At 58.4% G+C, this 26,545-nt stretch overlaps 1 protein-coding gene across 1 annotated transcript in view; it reads left to right on the plus strand.

Moving 5' to 3' along the window:
• Cyth1 (cytohesin 1) overlaps positions 1-26,545 on the plus strand; it is a 69,696-nt gene that overhangs the window by 40,175 nt on the left and 2,976 nt on the right. The window contains exons 2-12 of the mRNA XM_076871748.2: positions 4,549-4,631; positions 5,778-5,842; positions 9,583-9,649; positions 9,812-9,930; positions 10,204-10,284; positions 11,045-11,157; positions 12,125-12,273; positions 12,652-12,763; positions 17,610-17,686; positions 24,094-24,165; positions 24,627-24,781. Coding sequence (XP_076727863.1) covers positions 4,549-4,631; positions 5,778-5,842; positions 9,583-9,649; positions 9,812-9,930; positions 10,204-10,284; positions 11,045-11,157; positions 12,125-12,273; positions 12,652-12,763; positions 17,610-17,686; positions 24,094-24,165; positions 24,627-24,781 — 1,093 coding nt within the window. The remainder of the gene's footprint in view (positions 1-4,548; positions 4,632-5,777; positions 5,843-9,582; positions 9,650-9,811; positions 9,931-10,203; positions 10,285-11,044; positions 11,158-12,124; positions 12,274-12,651; positions 12,764-17,609; positions 17,687-24,093; positions 24,166-24,626; positions 24,782-26,545) is intronic.

A 26,545-nucleotide genomic window follows, 5' to 3' on the forward strand; every position in this document is an offset into this window, starting at 1 on the left:
CTGGGCAAGGTTCCCCGGGTTCCCTGGGTGTGTGCTCCCCGTGTGCTGTGTTCAGGGAACGCCAGGCCCCTGCCTGCCAGGGGCTCCCCGCAGAGGAGGGCAAGCCCCTCCCCGGGCAGCCACTCTGGCTGGGTCACCTTTAGCCTCATTGGCCTCGCATCTTGGTTGTGCTGGTTGGACAGGGACCCTTCTTACCACAGAGAGGCAGAGGCTATAAGAAGGAATCGGTTAATAATTACAGTGAAAAAAGTCAGGCCGCTGGTGTATTTTAAAGCCCGGCTGTGGGACCTGGGGGTAGGAGGCCTCAGGCCCAACGGGTGCCAGGGCCCTCCGCTTGAACAGCAGCTGCCGTGTTTCTGCTGAGCAGAGCCTGCTGTCACCAGAGCTGTGTCTACAAGGGACTTCAGAGTGCCTCACTGGTCTGCTGCCATGGCCGCGGAACAGGGATTGCAGGGCTTCAGAGCCGTGTCTGCCTTGTGCTGGGTTACCCGCCCCTGGCTGGGAGGGAGGGCGCTGTCCCTTTAAGACAGCCCCCCTTTGTGTGCTGGCTGGAACCCATTTGGGCTCTGGGGCTCTGCCTGCTGCTAGGATCTGCAGAGCCATATTTAAATAAATAAATGGGTGAAAGCCTCCCTTGTGTGCTCTGCTGTTCACAAGGCACAATGGCCCCTGGTGGTTCCTCACTTTAATCCCCTCCTGCACTGAGCCTTAGAGAGGCAGGTGGGGGACCTGCTGCCCAGCCTGACCCTGCCACCCACCTGCAGGTTAGCCTCTGCAGGCACCCCTGGCCCCTGGGGCAGGCGCAGGTGGGCGTGGGCGCAGCTCCCTCCCTGGTCTGCTCCACTGTGCTGGTGGCTCCCAGCCGCCTCCCTGGCACAGAAGCTGCCGCTGCACGTGGCCCTTGGGGGAGGCAGAGCTGTGTGTGTCCCTGCCATCTGGCTTGCCCCAGCCACGCGCACTGGTGTACAGTTTAACCCTAGTGGCCAAGTCCCCGCCAAGCCTCCTGGCCAGAGCCGACAAGGTCACTGCTGCCGGCCAGCCTCCGTCCGCATCAGGTGCAGCCCCACCTCCAGCACCAGTAACAGCAGTGTCCACTGCCCAGTGCAGCAGCATGATCTGGGAAGCTCGGTGTGGTGCTGCCCGGGGAAGTTCGTGCCCAGGCAGCTCCTGCCCAAGTGTGAGAGGTCTCTGTCTCAGAGCGACTTCCATCAGAGAAAGGAGATCTCGTGGCCTTCTTAAAAGTCCTCAGGTGATCTCTTGGACCACGGGGGAGGAGCACTGTGAGCCAAGGTCACCAAGAGAGGGAGGAGGGAGGAGTGGCTTCTAGGCCCTGTGGCCAGGGCGGGAGGCTTCTCTGTCCAGCTTCTAGTTGGCCCCAGCCTTCGGTCTGGCGCTGTCTTTTCCAGTAACCAGAGAGCAGGGTCTCTGACTGCGGGACGCACGCGTGTTTGCACTGAGGAGCCAAAGGCCACCGTTCTCCTTCCTGGACCTCCCCAGGGCAGTCCTCTTAATGACCTTTCCTGGTTTCAGATCTTCTGGGGTCTTCATTAATGTGTTGAAGTCACAGACTGCCTCCCCGCTTCCTCCCGTGAGGGGCGGGGACACGCACGTCTTCTGGCTTCCATTTTTGATGGTTTGTCTAGACTCTGGTTCCTCTGTCACCTTTCAAACTTCCCTAAATGAACGCCCAGCCCCAGCCTGGATCTGCTGTAAGAGGGCAGCCTCCGCCCTCCCCTCCCCTCCCCTGCCCTCCCTCCCTCCCTCCTCCCCCTTCTCCTCCCCCCTTCCATGTTCCCACCAGTCCTTCACACGGGGTCCACCACGGGGTGGTGTCCACACGGGGTGCGTGTCTGGGACAGTGCCCTCCTGCCTTCCTTCTTCTCTGGGCTTCTGTTCCCCTCTTCCCAGGCACTCCCTGTCTTCTTGGGAGGAGACCATGGCGCCTGCTCCCCTCCACTGCTCTGTGCGGTGGGCTGCTCGAGGACGCCTCAGCTTCCCTGAGTCAGCCCCGACCCCTGTCCCTGTCCCTCGTCCCCCCAGAGTCGCCTCCTGGGAAAGGTGCAGGAGAGAGGCTCACTGCTCTGAGGGGTCTGAGGAGACCCTGGTTTGCCCTCTCCTCTAGGGGGTTCTGGATCAGGTGGTTTCCCCGGGAACCCAAAGGCCCCTCCCTGTCCTCCTGCCGGTCAGCCTCTGTGGGTGGCCACTTTCTCCTCCAGCTTCAAGCCTCTGGCCTCTGGCCCTCTTCACTCCTTGAACTGCTCGTTTGTCATGAGCGTTTGTGTCTCTGTGGCAGTTGACATTTTTTACTTGTGGATGAGTAGATTGTTTCTTGTATTTTCAGTTCTTTTTGCTCTTTGTTCTACAAGAACATCTCAACTTCACCTTTCAGTCCTTAATTGACTGTTGATTTGGGGGTAACCTGAGGGCGGGCGAGGGTGTGTTGGTTAGAGTGTGTTTCCCACAGTGTTCTTCTGAAGGTCCTGTTGCTCCCAGCAGCTGGGTGGGTGTCTGTTCCCAACCTGCTCCTCGCCTGCGCCCTAGGCGGCCCCTGGGACGCGCAGTCTGGGGTGGGCAGGAGCCCCCATACCAGGGCCAGAGCCCGAGGGCTGCTGGGGTGCAGCTCCTGTTGGGGGCTTGCTCTGCAGGGCCATGCGGTTCTGCTTCGGGATAAAGGGTGCTCCAGTCCTTGGGTGTGGCAGGCCATGGCCTGCAGGGTGCCTGCGCCCATGCATCCTGCGCCCTGGAGGAAGGCATGGGCACTCTTCCTTTGCTCTCTGGGCTCTGGAAATGCGTCGGCCTCTCTTCTGCTGCCGGCCTTCTCCGCTGGGACAGTGGTCATTGGCAGAGTCCTCTTTTTGTTCCCTTATGTTTCGAAGCGGATCATGGGCAGGTAGGGGACAGGAAGCTCGGTCTGACGTGTCATGCAGGTGCTGACTGTGGCTTTCTAGAAAGCTTCGTGTGGCGTGCTCACCCAGAGTGCTGGAGTCTGAGGAGAAGCCCAGAGGGGCCAGTCCAGGGCCAGCAGCTGCCTCTAAGGTGCACAGTTGGACCTCAGTAGGAATTTTCGTTTTCGTGCTGTTTCCACCTGCCTTGTTAGGAAGACCTTGCCTCTGCTCGAATGAAGACTCACGATGATCTGATTAAGCCAGTGCTGTGGCTTCAAGATCAAGTCTCAGTTTTCAGTACCCCTGGAATTGCTGTTTAGAAAAGTGAGCTGTTGCTTCAAGAGCTCAACAAACAGGCCATGTTAGAACAAGCATTTGTCTTCTAGAACATCGGGAAACCTGTTTCTCTAAGGACCTTCTAGTCCTTGTGGACAGGAGAGCTTTCCCAGAGCCCAGCTCACAGCACTGAGCCAAAGGCGGCAGCAGAGCTGCTCCCCCAAGGCTGGCCTCCACCGCGGGCAGCCCACCCTCGCCAGCCTTCTGTGCGGCAGCCGTGGGGCAGCCCCTCTTCTGGAGGCAGCCTGGGTCGGGGTTGGGAGCTGGAGGCCTCACAGAGCCCCTCCCAGCCTCTGGAGTGGGACGCGTGCAAACCACAAGATTCAAGGTCCTTCAGTGGGCGTAGCGCCTGCTTCTCCCCCCGACGGTGAGAGCAAGGTTGGTTGCCGCACCTCACAATGCAGAAGGGGTACAGTGCTCAGCAAGGCGGGGCCAAGTGTGCGCGTGCGGCTCAGGCCAGGCCCCATGGGCTATGGGATATGTCAGGGCCTCCTGTTCTGTTTCACTTTGTCCCCAAACAGCCCTGTCCACTTTGTCATGACCAAGTGTGGGCCACAGTGACCTGATGTGGCCTGTGGTGGTGGGAGTGGTTTTTGTACCCACCTGCCTAGTTCAGGTGCTTGCCCTCCCCACAGAGCCTGGCTCCCACGGCACACCGAAGGGTCGCCTGGAGGTCGTCTGTCCAACTCTTTGCACAGAGGAGGAGATTTGATCCTTGGTGGCCGGCAGGGTGTTCCTGGTGAGAACTATGATCTGGAATTGAGAGACCTTGCTCTGAGGCCGGGGCGCATGTGGACATTCAAGCCACCCTGGAGGGCGCGGAGCAGACGAGACGGCCACCTCTCGGTCCTAGAGCAGAGCTCTGCCCAGTGTGGTGTCTCTCTCTCTGCAGTCATGGTCTCCTCACCCGCGCCCCCAGCATGAAGCCCCCACGTGGCTTCTCAGCTTGCCTCTGCTCCCCACCCAGGGCCCACGCCCCCTCTCTGCCACAGCTATCTCTACCAGGTGGTGCAGTGCCAGCCTGGGCACAAGGGACTGAGGAATGGAGGTGGCCTGCAGCCTCTGGCTGGAGGGGGTGGCCAGGCAGCCACCTGATGCCACCCTCAGCTCCTCCCTCCGGCCGCTGCCAGCTGTCCTCTCCCAGCTCTCCTGGGTGCCTGCGGCCGCCCTTTGTTGGCACACCTGCTGAGAGCTGGAGCCCCATGGCTTCCTGCAGTTAGTTGTTTCTGAAAATGGCCTCTGATCTTTCTTTTGCTCTGTTGCAGGGTCCTTCTGTGTTTCTGGGGAGGTGGAAACTTGCTCAGTAACATTTCCCTCCTCTTTGCAGTTCCCAGCGACCTGACCGCAGAGGAGCGTCAAGAACTGGAGAACATTCGGCGGAGGAAGCAGGAGCTGCTGGCCGACATTCAGGTAGGAGGGCTGCCAGGAGGCTGACTGTCTGGGCACACGGAGACACGCTTCATTTGTGCACAAGTGTGTCCTGCGCAGAGTGTCACCTGGAGCTCTGAACAGAGCGTAGAACTGGTGACCCCTCTGCAGGCTCTCAGCAAGCTTAGGTGTGCAAAGGTCTGCTCACTGCTGACGCTCGGAGCGGGAGTGGCCCCAGGCCGTTCCTCTGTGCTGTCACCTTGTGGCTGCCTGGAGTGGCCTCGGGCTTGCTGGCTCTGGGTGCAGGGCCCAGCCTGGCCACACACCAGGTCACTTTTGGTTCCTTGAACTTGAGCTTCTTGTCGTGGACTCCCAGGCCTCAGAAGCGCTGAGGGAGCTGATGTTTTTGGAGCATTTAGTGTGATTTCAGGTCCCTAGGGACTCTTACTCGGGGATAGTAGTCTTAGTGTGTTTCCTGGCTCCTTTTCAAAACTGTCCCAGTTTGGTAGGAGGGGATGACTTAGAACCTGAGAGCTAGATGACCTCGCCTGGGGGCAGCAAGTGTTCCCTTCTGAATTTCCCTGGACATCGTGAGGGGTGGGAAGAGGGCAGGCCTGAAGCCCGGCCACAGTGTGAGAGCAGTCGCCGTCTTGCTCCGCTGGCTGGGGGCTTCCTCACTGGGCCTGATTCACTGATTCACTCCTGGTTCACTGGTGAAGGCGGGGAGGTGGAATGGCGCTCCTAGCTCTCCATCCTGAGAGCCACTGAAGGGGACGGTGGTGGGAAGAGGGTGGATTTGGTCAAGGTAGAACTGGTTGAATGTCCCCTTTGCCAGCCATGGGGTGGGTCAGTGCCACCAGGCCTTGGGAATGAGAGTGCGCCCAGGACCTCTGTCACCCTGCTTGGTGAGCTGTAGATTTTTCCTAAGAATGTGCATCAGGTGGCCTCCTCCCGGTGGTGGGTGCTCCCCCCGGGACACCTGAGCTCTGAGGCAGGAGCTGCGTCTCCCTGCTGTATGTGCCTGGGGGGCGTGGCAGGCCTGGGGTAGCCGGCTTCCCGGCCCTGCTTGCGGGGACTGCTCCATCCTGCTGTTCCGTGTTGTCTTGGGCCAAGGCAGCAGGTACGAGGCTTGGGAACTATCCCTGGTCTGCGGCATCCCTCCTGGTAACTCTGGCCATCTCTTCACAGAGGCTGAAGGAGGAGATAGCAGAAGTTGCTAATGAGATTGAAAACCTGGGATCCACAGAGGAGAGGTGAGTCTGCCCTGCTCTGGGCACCACGTTGCTCGGCTTCTCACGCACCCACCCGCCCTCTGGGAGGAGAAAGTCGTAGGCCCGCACCTCTGCCGGCCAGTCTTCCCTGCGGGAGCTTTGCACAAGCTTGAGCCGCGCCGAGGCTTTCACGCCGTTGATGTGGCTTTCCCTCTTGTCCGCTACTTGTATTTGGATTCTTGCTCTTTCTTTGTACAAAGGAAGCTTAACAAATGCCACCAAGAGTTTTGAGGGCCCTGAGCAAGGCTTTGAGCCTGTCTGCAGCTCCCTCCCGTCGAGGGGAGAGAGCACAGAAGTTGGTCATGGTGTCTGACCAGGGCTGGCGCTCCGTCTTGCTCTGAGCGACATGATGCTGGTGGTGTGGTCCTGAGTGGGCTCCAGGGCTGCCTTCTGATTCCTAATGTGGCCCGTGGGCTGTCTCCAGGTTCCTGCACGTCTGTGCTGTTCGGAGCCCGAGTCTGCCTGTCCGGCTTCCTCCGCCCTTTGCTCCCTGCTTTAGCCTGGTTTGGGCGGGGGCCCGGGAAGGGCAGCCAGCTAGTCACTTCCAGGCTCTGGATCGTCATTTTGGTGTTTTGGATTACAGCTTTCTTACTTTCCATTTGAAAAATTGTAGCTTAAAAGAAATGGATAGGGGCTGGGGCTGGGGCTGAGTGGTAGAGCTCTCACCTAGCATGTGTGAGGCCCTGGGTTCCATCTTCAGCACCACGTAAAAATAAATAAACAAAGTAAAGGTATTGTGTCCAACTACAACTAAAAAATAAATACAAAAAAAAAAAGAAATGGATAAATTAGAGTTTATCAAAGTTTGAAACTTCTGCTCTTACAAAAGATAACTATGAAAGTATGAATAGGAAAGTCACAGTGGACGGGTATTTGTAGCGTGCCCAACCAAGCAGACGGAAGAGAACACGCACACTTCAGTAGTGATGCCCAAGGCACAGGTGAGCACAGGTGGGAATGCCCTACACGAGAAGCTGCGTGTGTGGCAGCCATGGAGCTCAGCCCTTGATAGGAGCCGTCAGGGGGGGCTGCCATGGCAGCTCCTTCACCCCCTCCTGGACGGCTGGGACTGAGACCACTGCACATGGCCTGGTGAGCGCCAGCCAGAAAAGAGGACACCCTCCTGGGAAGTTGTGCACACCCTTACTGAGGCCCAGCAGCTCAACTCCTAGACGGTTCCTCAAGGGAAATGGAGACATGTCCACCAAAAGAAGTGTCGGGGAGTTGATTCCAGTCTGCTCAGGAATGCGGAGGAGCCAGCTGCTGTGTGCTGCTGTGAGGCGGAGCCCGCGTGCAGACTGCTGACTCGTGAGGTTCCAGGGCAGACCAGGCTCAGCTGCAATAGTAGAGAGCGCAGGGCACGTAGAGGGCTGGCAGAGCGGGCTCCGGCTGGAGTGGTGGCCTCCAGCTGCACACGCGTGTCCAGACGCCTGAGCGGGGCGCTCAGGCATGTGCAGTGTGCCTGAGTTTACAGAGGAAACCATGGCTTTTTCCCGATTCTAAAAGAGAGGAGTGTTTCTCGCAGGCATTGGTAAGCACGGAAGAGCGCGGAGGGAGCAAACTTCCCCTCGTGCTGGCCCAGGATCCCCTGACCTCAGTGTGTTTTGGCATCTGCACAGGCATGTTCAGAACACGGGGCACCATCTGCTTGGTGAGTGCCTGCAGGTGGTCATGGTGCACCCAGGAAATGACCCCAGGACCCAAGTGGCTGGGCGCCTGTGACAGTCAGCTTGCCAGCTCCTGGGGACTGCAGCTCTCCACAGCTGCACCGCAGTCGAGCCGGGAGCCATGATGGGGTGACACATTTTTCACTCTGGAACTTGAAATGGTTTTCTGGTGTCGGAAGTCCTAGGGGGAGCTGTCCTGCAGGTCCTGCACATCTGTATAAAGAGGGTCTGGTGCTCCTGTCAAGGTTCTAAGCAAAAGCCTGATGCCGGCACTGTGTAGAAATGACCTAAATGTTCTTCATCAAAGAGAAACAACCTGCCCGTGTGCTGTAGGGTCCCAACCTTCTGAAGTGCAGGGGTCGACCCGTTGTCTTAGGTGATGCAGAAGCAGCAGGAGCTGTTTTGTTTGGGATCCCACTGTTGGGGGACACTGGTATGGAGATTGGGGAGGGCCTCTTAGACAAGGGGTGGCAGAGGGCCTGAGCGGGAGCTGCGGTCTCAGTGTTGGGCGGGGGGCATGAGCTGACATCATGGAGAGCTGGTGAGCCTCGAGTCTCTGTGAGTGTCCAGATGGCCATGGGCAGCGGCCGGTACCGTGCAGGCCTGGGGGGCGTGGTCCCTTCAACTAGGGACCAAACAGGCGCAGGACCCTGAGGGTCACCATGGTTACGTGTCTGGCTCAGTAGGGCCTCTGAGGCTGCCACACACTGTTACAGGAAACCACAAAAGAGGGTTTTTCTTGTGTGGAAATACAGGGCCAAGGGACCTTCCTGGACTTAGGGAAATGATGAGAGGACCATGAGATCCAGTAGGGATTTCTAGACACTGGGGCTCAGCAGGCAGCTCCAGATGGAGTGAAGCTGCACATGCCCTCTGCAGCTGTCCTCTGGGGACCTGTCACCTCAGGTCCTGGCCTCCTAGCATCCTGAGAGTTTTCTGTTTCCCTTTGAAAACCACGCCAGACAGGAACCTCTGTTCCCTCCTTGGATTTAGCCAGGGAAAACGTGCTCCTGAAGGCAGAAGCTTTTCTAAGTGTGTCTCTGAGCAGCGAGTTTGCTCTCTGAGACTGTAAAGTGCCATCTCTTTGACTGCAGAGCTTCCCAAATTTGCATGCACACCAAAGTTTCTGTTGGAAGTCTTCAAAGTTCGGATTCCTTGGCTCCACCCTGGAACTTCTGAGTAACTCAGTGGCCCAGAGCCTGCCGCAAGGGGTCCCAGGAGGCTGGTGTGTGAGAGCAGCCTCCTCACACCTGTGGGCTCAGGTACTCACCTGGCTCACCGGGCTCAGGCTGCAGGTGTGTGCAGCGGGCTGTCTGAGGAGTGTCTGCAGGTCTGCACTTTTTGTTCTAATATAATCAAAGAAAACTGCTACTCATCTGAGCAGTTCCTGAGAAATTAAATACAAATGCGCTCTATGACCCACAGTGTCCACTCTGACCAAGAGAAACAGGAATGTCCATGCACACAGAGAGGTGCACATGGTGCTCACAGCATTTCAGACGCAATGGCCCCTGCTGCTGATGCCCAGTGCCCACCGTCTGGAGGAGAAGCACTGTGTCTGTGCGTGGGGTGGAAGGGACAGAGCACTGGTGCACACCAGGCGTGGCTGAGCCTGAACACGCCAAGCAGGACAGATAGTGCCAGGTGCTATTCGCAAGAGTCGAGAGTGGGCACACTGGAGACAGCAGGTGGACCCACAGTTACTCGGGGTGGAGGTGGGAGGGAGGGTATCTGGAGTGGGCCTGGGGACACAGTCTAGCTCTGGCTATGGTGATGGGCACACCACTGAGTAAGCCGACAGCGCCTCAAGCAGACTCCTAAAGTGCGTGTGTCACATGACATATGAGTTGTGTCTTGATGAAGTTTTTTTTTTAAAATGTCATCAAAAAAGAGAATGGCAGAGCTGTGTCAGGGCGTCCCCTGCCCTCGCTCAGCAGGCCTGCTGCCCTCCCAGGGCCACCCAGCAGCACTGCATGAGGGGGCCGCATATGGGGACTGTCGTGCCTCTCAGACCTCCTCTGCCTGAGCGCTGAGGGCCATGTGGTTGTCTTTCAGGAAAAACATGCAGAGGAACAAACAGGTAGCCATGGGCAGGAAGAAATTCAACATGGACCCTAAGAAGGTAGGTGAAGGGAGCAGCAGAGCCTCGGCCTCCAGGCGGGTCTGGCTCAGGCGGACCACAGGCGTCCTTCCAGGCCGCCTCTCCTGACGAGTGTCCTGAGCCTGACCTTGACCCTCCGCACAACCCTCCTCCGAGGCCTCACACTCCCACGCCTCTCCCCAGGGGATCCAGTTCTTGATAGAGAATGACCTGCTGAAGGACACCTGTGAGGACATCGCCCAGTTCCTGTACAAGGGGGAGGGGCTCAACAAAACGGCCATCGGCGACTACCTGGGGGAGAGGTGATGCTGGGCGCCGCGGGAGCCCTGGTGGGAGGCAGCAGCGGCCATGTGGGTGAAGAACGGAGCTGCCCTGGGGAGTGGCAGCTGGTCTGTCGAGGGGGCATGGGGACACTTGTTTAGCCAGTAAGCAGAGTGACCCAGGCATCGCCCTGACTGTGTGGATGGCCTTCCTGGAAAGCCGGTGGCCCTAGGACTTGGTGCGGGAACGCTGCCTGGGGGGTCGGGGTCGGTGCTGACCTCTGCTCCTGCCCGTCTCTCACCCGCTCCCAACAGGGACGAGTTCAACCTCCAGGTCCTGCACGCCTTCGTGGAGCTGCACGAGTTCACCGACCTGAACCTCGTCCAGGCCTTGCGGTGCGTGTGCTCGCGGCAGGCGGCCCCACACCCATCCCGGGCCCTGGGGGCAGGGGATGTGGGACCCCCTGCATCTCCAACTTGAGGTCTGGGAAGCTGAGGAAGCCTCCCGTCGATTTTGAAATCTTTTCTGTTCTTTGGTTTAGAAACCCTTCGATATCTTGCCCAGATAGATAGTGTGCTCTATTCCATTTTAGAAAGGAAAAAGTAAACCTCACTTTTTCACTAAATTTTTTATTCTGGGACATCAGAAATTGTCCTTTGATATTTTCATTGCCATAGGCAGAACTAATAACGCCATCGTTTGTCCTGTTACTTTAATAGATGAAGAGAGCACAGAGTCAGACCTGCCCTGGGTGGGGTGCCTCCAGGCGGGTCAGTGGTGGGGCCCTTGCCCAGCACGCGAGAGGTCCCAGGTTCCGAAAAGAAAAACCTAGGGTCACAGCTTCTCTCCGACTTTCAGGGGTCAGTTGTGGGTGTGCTGGCCTGTCCTGGAGTCGTTAGGAGGAGCTCAACTGTGTTTCAGTCTGGGGTCTTCTGAGGAGGAGAGTGGTCCTTTGGAACAGGAAGGCCGGGGTCTCCTTGTCTCCCGGGCACTGGGCCTTGGGTGGAAGTGGCGGTGGTGTGGGCGGGAGGTCCGCAGCTGCACAGGACTGGCACCTCGCCCGGCCTCCTTTTCCTGGGATGTCAGAAGCCGTGGGCAGTTGAGCTGTTTCCAGGGGCCCGGCCCTGTCCTGGACATCTTCTCTCTGCTGTGCAGGCAGTTCCTGTGGAGCTTCCGGCTCCCCGGAGAGGCCCAAAAAATCGACCGCATGATGGAGGCCTTTGCCCAGCGGTACTGCCAGTGCAACTCAGGCGTGTTCCAGTCCACGGGTGAGCGGCCTCCTCCTGGGTGGGTCAGGCTCTGCTCTGGAACAGAGGGCTAAGGTTCATGCAGACAGACACTTTTTTAGTGATATTTATAATAGAAAATACTTGGAAGTGACCCTAAAGTCCAGCGTTACGGCCCTGGGAATATAAATTGTGGTGCCTCTCAACTATGACAAATAGCTCTTAAAAATCAAGTGTGAGCCAGGCGTGGTTGGCCACTCCTGTGATCCCAGTGCCTGGGAGGCTGGCGCAGGAGGGTCACAAGTTCAAGGCCAGCCTCAGCAACTTAGCAAGACCCTGTCTCAAAGTAGAAATAGAAAGGGCTAAGGTTGTGGCTCAGTGGTGAAGAACCCTTGGGTTCATTCCCCAGTATCAAGAGGGAAAAATCAGATTTTTAAAAACTGGGCATGGGAACATGTGCCTGTAGTGCCAGCCTCTGAGGAGGCTGAGGCCGAGGCAGGAGCAGCGCTGGAGCCCAGGAGTCTGAGGGCAGCCTAGGCAATACATTGGAACCTCCCATTTCAAAAAAAAATCACATTTTTATGAAGAATTCTATTGATAATGGCAAATGACCAGATTAGCAGAAAAGCACTATGTAAACGCGTGTGTTTGTGTGGGGGTGGGTGCACACAGGTCAGTTTGAGTCAGACTTTGTTGCAGTTTGGGTCCCTGAGATGCACTTGCAGTGTCACACACAGGCACATGCAGTAGAGGAGGTAAAGCAACAGGCTTTTGCTACCCAGTGGACTGCAGATGTGTGCTCTCTGTTTTCTCCGTGGCTGGGCTTTCCTGCCATGTACGTGTTCTCCTTTCAGTCTCAAGGACGGCACGGACCTGTGTCCTCGCCTTGCAGGTGGCTGTGCCCAGAGGTCACTTCATGGCTCCCCGGGCCCTGGGAGCTGGGCTTCCCCGGGTGGCGCTGGCTGCCCTCCTGGGGGGTGTTTCTGATGGGGCTGTGCTTTCCCGCCAGACACCTGCTACGTCCTGTCCTTCGCCATCATCATGCTCAACACCAGCCTGCACAACCCCAACGTCAAGGACAAGCCCAGCGTGGAGCGCTTCGTCGCCATGAATCGGGGCATCAACGACGGGGGGGACCTGCCCGAGGAGCTGCTCCGGGTGAGCCAGCGGGTGGCTCCCGTGCCCTCGGGCGGGACAGGGAGAGAGGGCACAGAGTGGCGTGCCCACTCGGTTCATTCCCTTGCTCCAGTGAATCCCACTGACGTGTTGGTGGGGATGCCACTAGGAGTGAGCAGGGGTGGTTTGCAGCTGAAGCTGCGGGCTCCAGCAGAGGCAGACAGCCTCCCTTTCTCCCCCAGCCTCCATGGAGGGCTGCTTGCCTGTCATCGTGGGAAGTAGCAGTGCCCGTCTTGCTCCCTAGTCCCAGGGCCCTGGGGGGCACGTGCTCTCTGCAGGCGCACAGTGAGTGCCTGTGGAATGAATGGGGGGAGAGATCCTTCTAGAATCAGAGGCATACAGAGTCGTCTTTTATCCCAGAATCTGTACGAGAGCATAAAAAACGAGCCCTTTAAGATCCCAGAGGATGACGGGAACGACCTCACTCACACCTTCTTCAACCCAGACCGAGAAGGCTGGCTCCTGAAGCTCGGTGAGTCCAGCCCTGGCCACGGGTCCGGGAAGGAACTCTGAGGACAGGCCACAGGAGGCGGGGGTGGGCACAGCACCCTGCAGAGAGTCCGCCTGGCTCTGTTCTGGCAAAGTCCCCCTCCAGAAAGGAGGCAGCTGGCACAGCCAGGGTCACAGAGCCACTAGGACAGGCTTTGCCGCAAGGGCATTGCCCACACCTGTCTGGCCCTGTGCTCTAGAATTGATGGCCTAAGGACCTGGACCCCACCCCCCGCACCCTTAACCCTGGAGGGTGACCAGCCATGTCCATCTTTCTACTGCGCATCCCAGAGTTGTGATGGCACTCCCGCCCGCCCAGCACATCATCACTTCCTGCTGCATCTGCTCCCACAGGCAGTGTGCATGGCAACCCTGGGCCTGGCCCCTCAGCCCAGCGCTCCTCCTCATCCTCGCGCAGTGGCCCTCCCGCAGCCACACTGCCCATTCTGCTCTCAGCACCGCTGGCGGTCCTCCTCTCCCCTGCCCCAGAGGGCTCGCAGGGCCTTCGGCGGGAAAGCAGACACATGGGAGGAAGTGCAGGGTTTCCTACATGCCCGTGTTCACACGTGGTCATCCTGTTGGTTGTTCAACACAGACGATCTTTACATGACCGTGTCCCTGTTTGGGTCTCTGGAGACACTCTGCTGTTTCCTCCTGCTGGTGTTGCTGAGTTGGCTCCCATGGGAGCAGTGGGGCACCTTAGGACCTGCGCTCCCACCCCACACATGGGGAAGGCGGAAGTAGGGGCTTTTGTTTCTGACCAGTCCAGATGGCAGCAGGACTTACATTCCTTGGGAGAGCCCAAGTTCTTGTGTTCAGACATAATGACTTAATTCATAAGTCCCCAAGCACCACCTCACTGGCTGCGTGCGCCTTGCGTGTCTCTTGAATTGGCCAATGTTTCACAAGTCCTGAGGCCGTAGAGTCTCTAAAGTCGCTAACCCCACAGGCAGCCTGCTCTACTTCCCTATCACCACACCACCAACCGGGTGGAGTTAGAGGAGGTAAAAGGGTATCATACGGGAAACAGGATTTACGTCCCCCCAGTGAGATTCGTTTAAATGCTAACCCTGAGTGTTCGCCTGGCAGCTTAGGTACTAAAGTTAGAACAGAGATCATCTCGGTTCTTGTACCCGGATGACATGCAAATTCATGAGGCACCCATATGTTTACAAAGAAAAAAAATAAAGCTGGGTGCAGTGGTCTGCACCTTTAGTCCCAGCCCCTGGGAGACATGAGCCCCAGAATTGGAGGCTGGCCTGGGCAGCACAGTGAGACCCACCCCCAAAAAAGCCATTTACCTGGACCCGAGGCTCGCTTTTGGGCCCTGCGTGTCCCACTCCCCCTCCGTGCTCAGGAGTTGTCACCGTGGCACACGTGGTCACTCCCTGGAGTCCACGGGGCAGCAGGCGGGACCAGCAGCCCCTGAGGCTGTGTGCATGTCCGTGTGTGTGTGTGTGTGTGTGTGTGTGTGGCCATAAACATGTCTATTGTTGTGCACACACATACGTGCACGTGTATTCATGGGTACACACGTGTGCGTTCTTGCACATACTTTTAAGAGAGACAGCATCCAAAGAAAGCGGTTTGATTCTCCCTGAGGTCACTTTCCCTCTTTGCTCTGGATTCTGGGCAGACTAGTGACCATTAGCCTTACAAAAATGGATTTGTGGCTCCTTGGGACCAGGTCCTTGGTGGCGCCTCAGGTCTGGGCCTGCAGGAGGCCGGTTGCCCACTTGGCAGGGTCAGCTCCCTCCCCGGGCAGACTCAGCGCGGCCGATGCCTGCACTCTGAGGTTGAGGAAGTGGTTTGGTTTCTTTGTGTTAATTTTCTTTTCTCCCTCATTTGTATGTTCCCATGGTTTTGGCTCTCCTTTTCCCCGCCCCAACTCCAGGAGGTATGTAACCTGCACCGCTCGCGCTCTGCCCAGGCCACTGTCATTGCTGCAGCATTTTCTTATTTTGTTATTTTTGGTTTTTTTGTTTTAATCGCTGGTGGTAGTGTTAATGCTGCTTCTAACTTATCGCACAGTCCCTAGGGAACGGGGCAGGCTCGGGGCTGGGGTCGCTCTCCATGTTCCCATTATGGGGATGAAGTACACTGGACAGCAGGTGCCAAGGTGCAGGCCAGCTTCCCCAGCACAGTGATGCGAGAGGGCGTGCTCAGAGAGGGCTCGAGAAGACAGAGGTTCCCACTGCATTTTCTTGAAATTATCTGCAGGCGTGTGCTGTGTTAATTCAAATTGATGCAGGGCAGGTGGTGCATGCCTGTAATCCCAGCAGCTGAGGAGGAGGATGGCAAGTTCAAAGCCAGCCTCAGCAACTTAGCAAGGCCCTAAGCAATTTAGTGAGACCCTGTTTCAAAATAAAAAATAAAAAGGGCTGGGGTGTGTCGGTGGTGAAGCAGCCCTGGCTTCAGTCCCTGGCACAGAAAACAGAAGTGAACCCCCTGACGTCCGTGAGTCAGTCTGTGGGAGTCAGCAGTGAGGACGGAGAGAACAGACCTGGGCTTCCCAAAGCCACGCGCTGCAGACCCCAGGATTGAGACAGGTGACACTTGGGACATTTGCCTTTTGATGAGACAAGGAGGCACTATCTCCCCACCCGAATGGCGCCAGGTGAAGCTTAATGCCCAGGTGAGAGCCCTGCCCGCAGCCCGAGGCCTCTCCTCGCAGGAGGGCACAGCCTCGACTCCGCCGTGTGCTTTCCGCCCTCCTCCTTCCCCAGTGAGTCCTCCTTAGAATCCCAACTTGGCCTCGGAGCTATGTGGAGGGCATCTGCGCCCCATTTGCTGACTTGGGGAGACCGGGGGAGGCCGGGCACCCTTCAGCCCTCTGCCTTGGCCCGGCTCGAGCAGAGCCACAGCAGGAGAGACCCAGGGTTGGCCCCCCCGGGACTGGGGCCTGTCAGGTCGTCTTCAGTGTTGGGAAGACACATCGGCCCTCGGAGGGAAGGCCCCTGGAGGGGACGAGGAGCGTGCGGGGGGGTCCTGTGAGTTCCACAGGGACTGTCCTAGCGCACATCGATCTGTCTGCTTGTCCCATGTCTGTTTTTCTGTCCACATGGACTCGTTCCCCTGAGCCTGCAGCAGTGCTCCTGGTGAGGACCCTGAACACCGCGTGGTCAGGGTGACGCAGCCTTCTGGGGTCAGCAGGGGACTCCTGCAGCTCTGCTTCTTCCCTTGATCTCCTTCCATCCTGTTCCTTTTGGCATCTGACCCACCTTTTTCATGGTTTGCTAAGTCCCAGTGTCACCCAGGGTGGTGTCCTATGACAGTGCACGGGCGGTGGCCTGGGTTGGTGGTTCCTATGTGCTGAGGCCTGCCAGGGGCACAGTCTCCTGGGCAGCTGGAGCCCCTGCCCTGAGTCTGAAATGGGGGAGGGGTCCTTTGTAAAAGCAGACGGTCTCTCCTGTGACCATATCTCCTCCTGTGACCTCTTTGTTGGCACCCAGGTCTGCCCGGCCTCGGGGGTGTGCAGGCATCCTGCCACATAACCCTTGGGATATTTACATATGACTGACCCAGTGCATGGGGTCGGCCTCTGCTGGCCGGGGCCTCCTGGCTGCGGGGCCTGTGTGCCTGTGGCCTGCTCCCTCTGGGACCCAGGTGTGCCACGTAGAATCTGGCTAGAGCTCAGGACCACACAGAGCCGAAGTGGCCCGCCGGCCGCGCCCTGTGCTCTCTGGGCAGTGCTTCCTCAGGTTTCCTCTGGGAAACAGACAGGTCCTGGCAATTGGAAAGAGTCCCCAAAAAACTGACCCATTGTTGTAGGCCATTGGCAAGAAGGGCAAGAGAGTGCCCACCAGGTCCTGCCAGGGACACACTGGGGACACGGCCCTCCCTGGGGGGTCAGGACTTAGTGACAGAGCGGAGCTGAAAAGAGCAGGCGCAAGGTGAGCCTTCACCTGACAGGCCTGGCCAGGGGCTGCAGGCCTCGGGTGCGCTCCTCATCCAGGGGCTGCAGGCCGTGGGTCTGCTGCGAGAGGGCTCCGTCCAAGTGAGCTTGGCCTTCCTTGGATCTGTCCCAGTGTGACTCCAGGACCCACCTTCGCTCGTGGGAAGTATTGAGAGCACTGAGTGCTCGGTCACCACGGGAGCCCCGTCTGGCCCCAGCCCTCTCGCAGCAGCCATTTTTGCTGCTGGCCCAGCAGACTCCCCATGGAGACGCAGACTGTGCCAGGCAACAACCCCACTCCCCACAGAGGCGCTTCTTTCTGGTGAAGGAATCTGCGTTGTTGCTCCCCCAGGACTTTGTTTTCAGGACACCAGCCCAGAGGGCTTCCAGCTGGTGCGGGAGTTCGCCTCGGTCAGGGGGTAGAGGGTGAAGGGACGTGGCTCGAGTCCCAGGGAAGTGGACCTCACTGACAGGTGGCCACGCTTCCTCCCCATCCGCTGCCGCCTGTCACTTCCGTGGAGCCTTCTCTGGGCCTGGCTGGTTGTCAGTGGCAGCCAGCTGTGCAGGGTGCGGGCCCCGCCTCCTCTCCGCGCTGCCCGTGTCCACCACGCAGGCTTTGGCTGCTCCTCCCGTCCGCAGCACATTTGCGATACATGTCATTGTCGCCCCTGGGGTCCTCCCCAGCCATGCTCTCTCTCATCTGCTGTCTGACCCATCTCGGGAGTCATCTGGACACGCTTGCTCTGCTCGTACCCATAGACTTTCACGTCGTGAAAGATGCTTTGTCTTGGCTGTGTCTCGTCACTGGTGTCAGCTTTGCCATGGTCTAAATGTTCCCCGACACCCTGCCCCGCCCCTCCCCAGAAGACAGTGCCGTGAGTCGTGGACCGGGCGCTGGGTCTCCCATCCAAGCTCCTCTCTCTTTGCTCTGTAGGTGGCAGGGTCAAGACCTGGAAGAGGCGCTGGTTCATCCTGACTGACAACTGCCTCTACTACTTTGAATACACCACGGTGAGCGCCTGCCCTCGCTCCTCGGGGTCTGGGAGGGTGGGATTGGTCCTCCCACAGCTCCTCTGGGGTCGGGGAAGGGTTGAAGCCACAGGTGAGAACTAAGGGGACCCCCTCACAGGGATGTGGAGCCCCTGGCCCCAGGAGTACGGCTCAGCAGCACCTGGTTCCAGGGACCCGAGAGAGCAGTGTGCACGGTGATGGGGTGGGTGGAGCTGGCTAGAAAGAGCGAACTTAGATCAGTTGCCAAGCAGGAGTTGGTGGCCTTGCTGAGAGGGACGTGTGGGGACAAGGAAGCGTGGTGAACTGGAGAATTTAGGTTTTTCTGGGGTAGCAGAAACTGAAGGGTCTGTTTCTCTGAAACAGCTCAGGGCATAAAATTCAGTGGAAAAGGAAGTGAAGCGAATCAGTAAAAGCTGACTTGAGACCTCGAGAGTTCTGCGAAGCTTGAGTTCCTTAAACCAGACAGGTTCTGGGGGCTTGGTTCCGTGGAGGAGGACCCAGCCGTTCTGCATCTGTCTCCTCCCTTCTGTGGCAGCGGCCTTGGGGATAGAAAGCAAGGGGAAGCGCCAGAGAGCCCCGCAGGTGACGGTCTTCAGGCCGCGGCTCACACCAGTGGCCTGGCATTGCCGACTCTGCCGGCCTCCTGGTAGACACCCAGCAGTGTGGGCGCCCGGCAGTGTGAGGTGGGGTCTTGTGGCTGAGCTGGGAACACTCACTGCTGTTCTTCCCCTGGCTGTCACTGCGTGAAGTCCTCGGTCCCACTGAGGTGGTAACTCGGGCAGCAGGGCCCCGCCGCCTGGCAGCTCATGGGTTGGGCCGCAGCACCTGGCTGCCCTCTGGAACTGTGGCTTCACCCTGCTCTCCGTCACTGAGAACGTCATGCAGATGTGGCTTCTCACTTGGGCCAAGCTGCACACGTGTGTCAGGGTTACCTCAGTGCCCTCCCACGGGCTCTCTTAACGGGCGGGTGGTGGCCTTGAAGGCACAGCTCTGACCGGGGGTCCAGCAGCTGGCTCTGCTTCTTTTCTGTATTGAAGATATCCTCAGGTATCAGAGCAGCGCCCCTCAGATCTGTGAAGTCACAGAGAGTGAGCTTTCTCCTGGTGAGCCAAGGGCCTCCGAGCAGACGAGCAGGCCCCATGGGTTGCCTTCTTTCCTGAAGATCCTACACCTGGTGTCTGGACATCTGTTGGTCTCTGTCACTGTCCTCTGGTTAAATGGTATTGCACATGTGCTGGACAGGTGCCTGCAGGGTCATGCGGTTCTGGACTCTCGTGGCACTCGGTGACGCGGCCCTGGGGTATCACTGGGCAGCCAGGAGGCCCTGCCCTGGGCATTCACAACCCAGGGGAGAGCGGTGCTCGGGTTACACCATGTGAGCTTGCCTGCCACTCATTGTGATGGCATAGAAAGTGCTAGAATTCAAAATACCTGGGCCTCCATCACATGTTGAGGGGGGTGACCAAGGAGACACCAAGGTCGGAGACTTGAGGGGAAGAGAATCTAGAGCCATTCAGACTTGCCAGAGCACCTGGAGGGCAGCGTGCAGAGCAGAGTGAGGGGTCCTTCCAGAAGGTCAGCCTGCTGGCCCAGCCGCAGCCACCGTCCCAGAGACCGCGTCTGAAGAGAGTGTGGAGCAGCTGGGGAAACAGCAGCCATGTGGAAGACAGGGCCTGCACACAGCCCAGGACGGCGGCCCTGCCAGGCAGAGGCAGGACGTGCCTGGAGATGAGGTCTGTTTCCCTGAAAGGGTAAGGGAAGAGACAAAGGATGGCAGCCGCACCGCAGCAAGAGCTCCAGGGAGCTTCCTCACAGGGCTCGGCCAACAGGGATGGGCCACCGGCCTTGGCTGGAAAAGCAGCCGGTCCCAGCAGTCTTCCCTGGCCGGGGTGGACCGGCCCAGCGTGCAAGCTCTGAGGGGCTGGGGGGCAGCCCCCACCCGCTGTGCAGCCACCTTGCCATCCCTGCAGAGCTCACCAGGGACTGTATCGAGCAGCAGGGGTGGGAAACGGACACCTGACCCTCCTCGAAAGATGCCACTGGACGGTCAAAGCCAACCAGGAAAGAATGACCAGAAGAGGGCGTGCGGTGTAGAAGACCCCTGGGAGCCCTGAGCACACCCCTTCAGTGTGGCCTGGCGCTGCTGCACACTGCGTGTGGGACCGGCGCTGCGCACGCTGCCGGTCAGCACTAAGGCGCACCTGGCTGCAGAGCTCACCCGGCCACTCCCGCACAGCCAGAGCACGTGCTGGTGCTGAGAACTGGCACTGGGACAGGGCGAGTGCCAGCTGTGGGGAACCTGGGACCCGCACCCAGGGCCGTGGGATGTGGGACTGTTGCCAAGGTAGAAACAGCCCTGGGCTGAAATGCACTCCTGAGCTGGTGCTGAGATATAGAGTAGCCCTGAAGTCCACTGGGCTGGAACGGACTCACTTAAACAAGGAACTGCTGTGGACCAACTGTAGACGGTGGCTGCGGGACAGTTGGGATGGGATCAGCCTGGGCAACGGGAAGTGAAGTAAGCAACAACAGTCAGAGGTGGAACCAGAAATGATGCCCGGAACTCTGAGGGTGCGTCTTATCTCTCAAGCAAAGAGTCGTAGGCACCAGTAAGCCCTTTCCAGTTGGTGCCAAGCGCTGGACACTCAGGACGACTGGCTCGTGCAGGAGAGAGCCCACCACAAGAAGAGGAAGCCCAGACTGGGATGCCTGCTGCCAGCACATGGACGGCCCCTGCCACACGCGGTCCAGGAGCCAGGCGAGTGCCCTGCCTTGGGCTGGACGTGGGGAGCTTCTCCTTGTGAACTCACAAAACAGCGATCACGGGTGCTGTCCACAGTGCGTCCACTGGTGAGCTGGGCTGCAAGCCTGGTGAAGAGCTGCTTGATGCGTACAGTGGTACCTTCCCTCTGAGCGCTGCACCCCGGGCCACAAGAATGGGCCAAGCTGGCCCAGAGGAGAAAGGGATTTTAAACAAAATGGTGGAAGAAACTTCAAAAGAAATAAGATAGGAGAAAGAAGAATGCCCAGGTCAGCACTCTGCTGCAGGTGCCGGTCTACCCGCAAGGTCTTTGCGGCCTGCATGGAGGCTGTGAGCTCCAGGTGGTGCTCCGGGTCCTGCTGAGGGGCAGGGCCACACTGCAGGCAGGTGCCCCGCCTTCCGGAGCACAGGGTGTTAAAAATCCGTATCTGTAAGAATGCCCACCACCTCTGAAGGTTCTTCATACTTTCTTTTAAACTTGTATAAGGTTATTTTAGGAGTTATCTCTTGTAGCAAAGAACACTTTACTTTGAAGTTTAACACTTCAGTTTTTGCTGCAGGTTTTTTTTTCTACTAAATTCTGTACAATTAGAATTTTTTTTATGAAAAAACCTTGTGAAATAGCCCACTTTCATGAAGCCTGTTTTATTTCTTTTTCTTTCTCTGTACACACACAAAATAGCATCAACTCCTGTCAGAAGTGATAATTTATAGTGAGTGGATTTGGAATGTTTGTTCTTTTCTGCAATACTTTAAGCTCTTTATAATGAGCAAATATTATTTTTACAAAAACAAAGGCACTTGCACTTAAGAAAAACCAAAGAAGCCAAAGATGTCAACACTGGTTAATTCTGTCTTCATGGGGACGGGTGACGGCTGGGCCCGGGTGGGCCTCTTGTGAGGAGTGTTGTGTGTCTGTCCAGGCTTGGCGGTCCAGCTCACTCATTTATTCACCTATTTTTGGTGCTGGGAATCAAACCCAGGACCCCTTGAATGCAAGCTCTACCACTGAGCTGCACTCCCAGCCCCTGGATCTGTTTATGGGATAAGGACCCTAGGGGTAGGAGCCTTCCAGTACTCAGAACGCCACCCTGTTGCCCAGGAGCCCGACCTTTGGTGCTTGGATCAGCGGTTCCCGGTTCGTGCCTCCGGCTCCTACAGATGGGAGTGCTCCTGAGTCCACTCAGGAGCTCTGGCCTTGTGTGAGGAGGAGCGCAGGGAGGTCTGTGGTGAACAGGGTGCTAGGACAGACAAGATGGGCACAGGGAAAGTAGTGACCACTGCTCTAGGCAGGTGTGAATCCTTCAATGTCCAGAACACACATCGTGCCACTGTGTCTCTGATAACTTGGGCCCAACAGTCTAAGAGGGTAAATGAGGTCATATCCCCATTAAGCCCAAATTATGTCAGCTCTTGGCCTGCCCACCCGCTCCCCGGCAGCACCCAACCCAGGGAACACAGAAGAATATTCCAGAGGCTCAAGCGCCAGCTAACGCTAGAAGCAAGAGCACGGAGGGTGGGAGCTGGAGCCGGGGCACTTGGCTGAGAGCTGCTGAGGAGGCCGATCGGCCATCACCAGCACCACACCCGGCTGCAGGGCCACATCTCAAGAGAGTGACACCAAGTGTCCCTGGACTGAGGGCCCTGGGAACAGTTGAGGGTGGGACAGCATACAAAAACAGGAGTATCCGGGCACCTGACCTCTGCCCGTCCCCTTCCGTCTCTCAGAGTCCAGCTGATCAGGCAGAGAGAGAGGCCCTCTGCCCTCTGTGTAGGCTCCCGCACAGACGAGCCCCCAGTCCACCGCCCCGCCAGCTCTTGGCCCCTGCTCCCCACTGCACAGCCGGAGAGTCCCAGGACCTGAGGAAGGCTTCTGAACCCGGAGCTCATGGGGAAGAGGACTTATGGGAGAGAGCCTCTGGCAATTGCAAGAGGTTGCGCCCGGCGCCTGGGAAACAGGAAGGGCCCTGCAGTGAGCCCAGGAGGGAGACTGCAGCATCAAGGAAATCTGCCAGGAAGAGTAAAAAGACAGTAAAGTTCTGGTGTTTTTTATTATTGTTGTTGTTTTTAAAATAAAAACAAGAACTAGAAGCCAGCGCCAGCTGATTGGCTGAAGGTGAGAAGAGCTGCCGTGGGAGGGAGCCCTCACTGGTGGGCCTGGGAGTCTGTGCCTGTGTACCTGGGATCCCACGCAAGTGTGGACAGTGGCCTCCTGAGGCCCCACGTGTTCCAGAGAGGACAAGAATTCAATGTGGAGGTGGTCCTCAACAAGTCGGTGTTTAATAAACCTCTCCAAGATGAAGGCTGGGCCTCCAGGTAAAAAGACTGACCCAGTGCCCTGCACAGCGGCTGGAACTAGGTCCACCCCAGGGCCACGTCCTATGGAGTCGCAGAGCAAGGAGGGAGAGGAGAGTTCAGCAACCAGAGTGACTCTGAAAGCTGAAGACAGGGACACCATGCTTCAGAGCTCTGAGGGTCTTGTCACCACCTGGACGGCTGCACCCAGCCCACTGTCCGTTCAGTAGCCACCAAGGCACCTCAGCAGTGGCCCCACGCCCGCTCAGGGCCCAGTGGAGGGTGTTCCAAGCGTGCCCAGGAAGAACAGGAGACGCTGTGGCTCCAGGAAGAAGCAGGGTCTTGAGGGGACAGGGGGGACAGAGAGGGAGGGAGGGAGGGAGAAGGGCACTTGAGGAGGAAGTGCCCGGTGTAGGAAGCTGAGGCCCCTGAGGGATCTCACCTAGGAGCTGAGTCAGCAGGGGCCTGCAGGAGGTAGAACAAGAGAAGCTTCTGGCAAGAGGGGAGACATTGGGGAAGATAAACAGAAGGGCAGCCCCCCACTCACTCTGGAAGGGGAAAGCAGGTCACTCCGTGGCACAGCCTGCCGGGCAGAGTGGTGCTCACGTAGACCCCACGTGGCTGGGGCCGAGGCCAGAGGAGGTGAGCCCCTTCTGCAGGTGGCTCTCCGCAGCCATTCAGGGGCGTGCTCAGGGGAGGTTGGAAGCCAGCGCCAGTCGATTGGCTGAAGGTGAGAAGAGCTGCCGTGGGAGGGAGCCCTCACTGGTGGGCCTGGGAGTCTGTGCCTGTGTCCCTGGGATCCCACGCAAGTGTGGACAGTGCTGGCGGTGGGGGTGTGCACTGGGCAGGAGCCTTTTAGAACAGAGGGGCCGCCCCTGGGAGGAGCCGTGCTGGGCTGGGTTTCGGCTCTGTCTGGAGATGGGTCTGGCTGGAGCTGTTGTCAGACGTCTCTCCAGGGCTGAGCGGTCTTAGGGGGTGGGAGGTGAGAGGAGGCTGGGGGTGTTCAGCCTGAGGCTGGGGGGCTTCTAGAAACTGCTGGCTCCAGACTTAGGGCTGAGAAGAGGAGGAGAGCCGAGCAAAGAGACGAGGGGCAGGGCAGGTCCTCTCTCTGCAGTCCCCACATGTGGCCCTGGGGTCACTGCCAGGCACACACCAGAGGAGGGCCTCCTGGCTGTCTTCCTGCAAGGGACCTAGAGGGTGCCAGATCCTGGGACTGTCCCACCCTGGAATTCAGGATGGCCTGGAGCTGTGGGGAGCTTCATGTCCAGGAGGACGGGGAGAGGACGGCTGGCTGGTGAGGTAACCGTGTCCTCGCGGGGTGGTGACATCTTCCTCTTGGCACTGCCCTCAGGATAAGGAGCCCCGTGGGATCATCCCTTTGGAGAACCTGAGCATCCGGGAGGTGGAGGACTCCAAGAAGCCGGTGAGTATCCCTGATGAGGTACTGGGGGACAGAGCCAAAGGCCTTCTGAGAAGCACCCTGAGAAGCGTGGCCTCCAGTGTCCGGCCAGAGGGGACCAAGCTTCCCTTGTCTTGTTCTCCTGGGTGTCACCTTCTCACCCTCACGTGCAGTAGGGAAATCATCCCTCAAATGGCAGCACCGCGCACCTGTGGCCTGGGCTGCGACTTCTTTGTGACCTTGGCGCACCTTACATGTTTCCTTTGCTGGTGTGGCTTCATGGGGCGCTGCGAGCCCTGCAGCCCATCCGCAGGAGCAGGGGCACGGGCCAGGCCGTCTTCCTGACAGTCCAAGTGGCGTGCAGTGGGCCGAGGCGTCCTGCGCTGGGCTGCTCGTCTCCATAGGAAACACACCCAGCCCGGGTTTCCTGAAGGCTGGGGTGAAGGGTAAAGGAAAGGCTGTCCCTCTCGTCCCTCTCGTTTCAGAACTGCTTTGAGCTTTACATCCCTGACAATAAAGACCAGGTGATCAAGGCCTGCAAGACGGAGGCCGACGGGCGCGTGGTGGAAGGGAACCACACCGTGTACCGGATCTCGGCCCCCACGCCCGAGGAGAAGGAGGAGTGGATCAAGTGCATGAAGTAAGTGAGGCCTGGTGCCCGCTGCCTCCTGCCCACGCGCCTGCTGCTCCCAGAGCAAGGTGCTTGAGCAAGACCCCAGCCCACCCCGGAGGCCTTCAGGCGCTTGGCCGCCAGCAGTTTTAGTCTAGGTTGCCCGTGGGAGCGGGGGCACCCACTGGGCCCGTCCTGCTGTGGGGAGCGCAGCACAGGCAGCGTCTCAGTGGAGATGGGTTCACCCCATGAGACGCTCTGCAACCACAGAGAGGAAACTGAGGTGCAGAGGCTCACACAGCTGCTTAAAGCAGCAATGCCAGGCCCTCCCCAGCCTGCTCCCGGGAGGAAGCTGTGGGCCTGGGGGAGATTGCCCGCTGAGCACAGGGCCACAGGGCCCAGGCTCTGACGCTGCCACCACCATCCACCCCTTCAGGTCCTGTGTGGGGCCTGTCCTCATGCAGCCGGCTGGCCTCTCTCCTGAGACTGAGGCCTGACCCTCTGCGGGGCGCTGCCAGCGAGCACGGCTACGCGTCCCCATCACTCATGGCTGCCCCCAGGCCTCCACCTCAGAGTCTGCCCACGTGTTTTCCTTAGAAAGTCTCCCTATTACCTAGGCCTTGGTGATGTCACCTGGAGAGTGGGAGGGTGTGCCCCAGGGACCCATGGGTGTGCCCATGTGCTGTCCTCTCCCACTAATGGAGCTGAGGGCCCTCAGGTCCATTTTTGGTGTTTCAACCTGTGTGGGCCAGGGTTGCATCCTGAGTGGTGACTGGACGGGAGGTGTGGCCTGCAGGAGGGAGGTCTCTATTCCCATGAAGGTCGTCTCTGCAAGTCCCTGCAGCCCAGAGGCAGGTGCAGCGAGAGGGCGGCCGTGGAGCCTGCACACCTGTCCTCCTGGTCTCTCTGAGCGTGACTCCTGTGTGAAGGAGGAGGGTGGTGTGGTGGGCACGCCATCACCCTGTCTAGACTTGGTGGCTTCCCTGGGTGGCAGCTAGTATGGGAAATGGCCCTGGGCAGGAGCCAGAGAGACTCTCCACTGAGCAATGTTCAGTCACCTACCAGCAAGGAGGCTTGGAGCCCTGTCCTCTGGACGCTGCCCCTGTAGCTGGGTTGTGGATGCAACCTGCATATCTTGTGCCCTTTTTTAATGTGTGTTTTCAGAAGTATGTAACTTTCATTATGAAATTTTTTTAGTGTATGATTTGAGGTCAGGGTTGTCACTTTGTTCTTCCAAGTGAATGGTTGACTGTCAGGATACGGAGCCTTGACAGATCTGTGCCCCCCATTCACCTGCTCTCACAGATTGTACAAGTGCCCTTGTTGACCACTGTGTTTCTCGGTGTGAATGCGACACTGCTCCTCACCAGACTGGGCCCTGAAAGACCCCTTCCTCTCCCCCTCTCCAGCTCTTCTCCCAGGACAGTTCTGGCTGTTTGTCCATCTCGTTCACAGCTTTTGCTTCTGGGGTAGGAAAGTGAAGCACTCTGTAAAGTCCTGCAGAGACTCCCCAGTCCTTTCACTTGGACGCCAAGCCTCCTGCCAGGGTTGTGAGCTCTCCTGGTGGCTCCAGAGCCAGCTGTGCTTTAGGACCGGATGGGCCCGGCCCGGGGGACCATTATCCTCACCTTGCACGTGAGGACCTAAGACTGGCAGGCTAAGCACACAGGGCATGCTGCTGTCCAGCTCAGCAGGAGCTCAGGCCCTGCGCTGGTCAGCAGGTCCGTGCTCTGTCTGGACTGGGTGCTTCTCCCAGGCACATGGTGGAGACAGCAGGAGGAGACTGACCTGGAG

The sequence above is a fragment of the Callospermophilus lateralis genome, chromosome 11, assembly GCF_048772815.1.
Source record: "Callospermophilus lateralis isolate mCalLat2 chromosome 11, mCalLat2.hap1, whole genome shotgun sequence".
NCBI lineage: Eukaryota > Metazoa > Chordata > Mammalia > Rodentia > Sciuridae > Callospermophilus > Callospermophilus lateralis.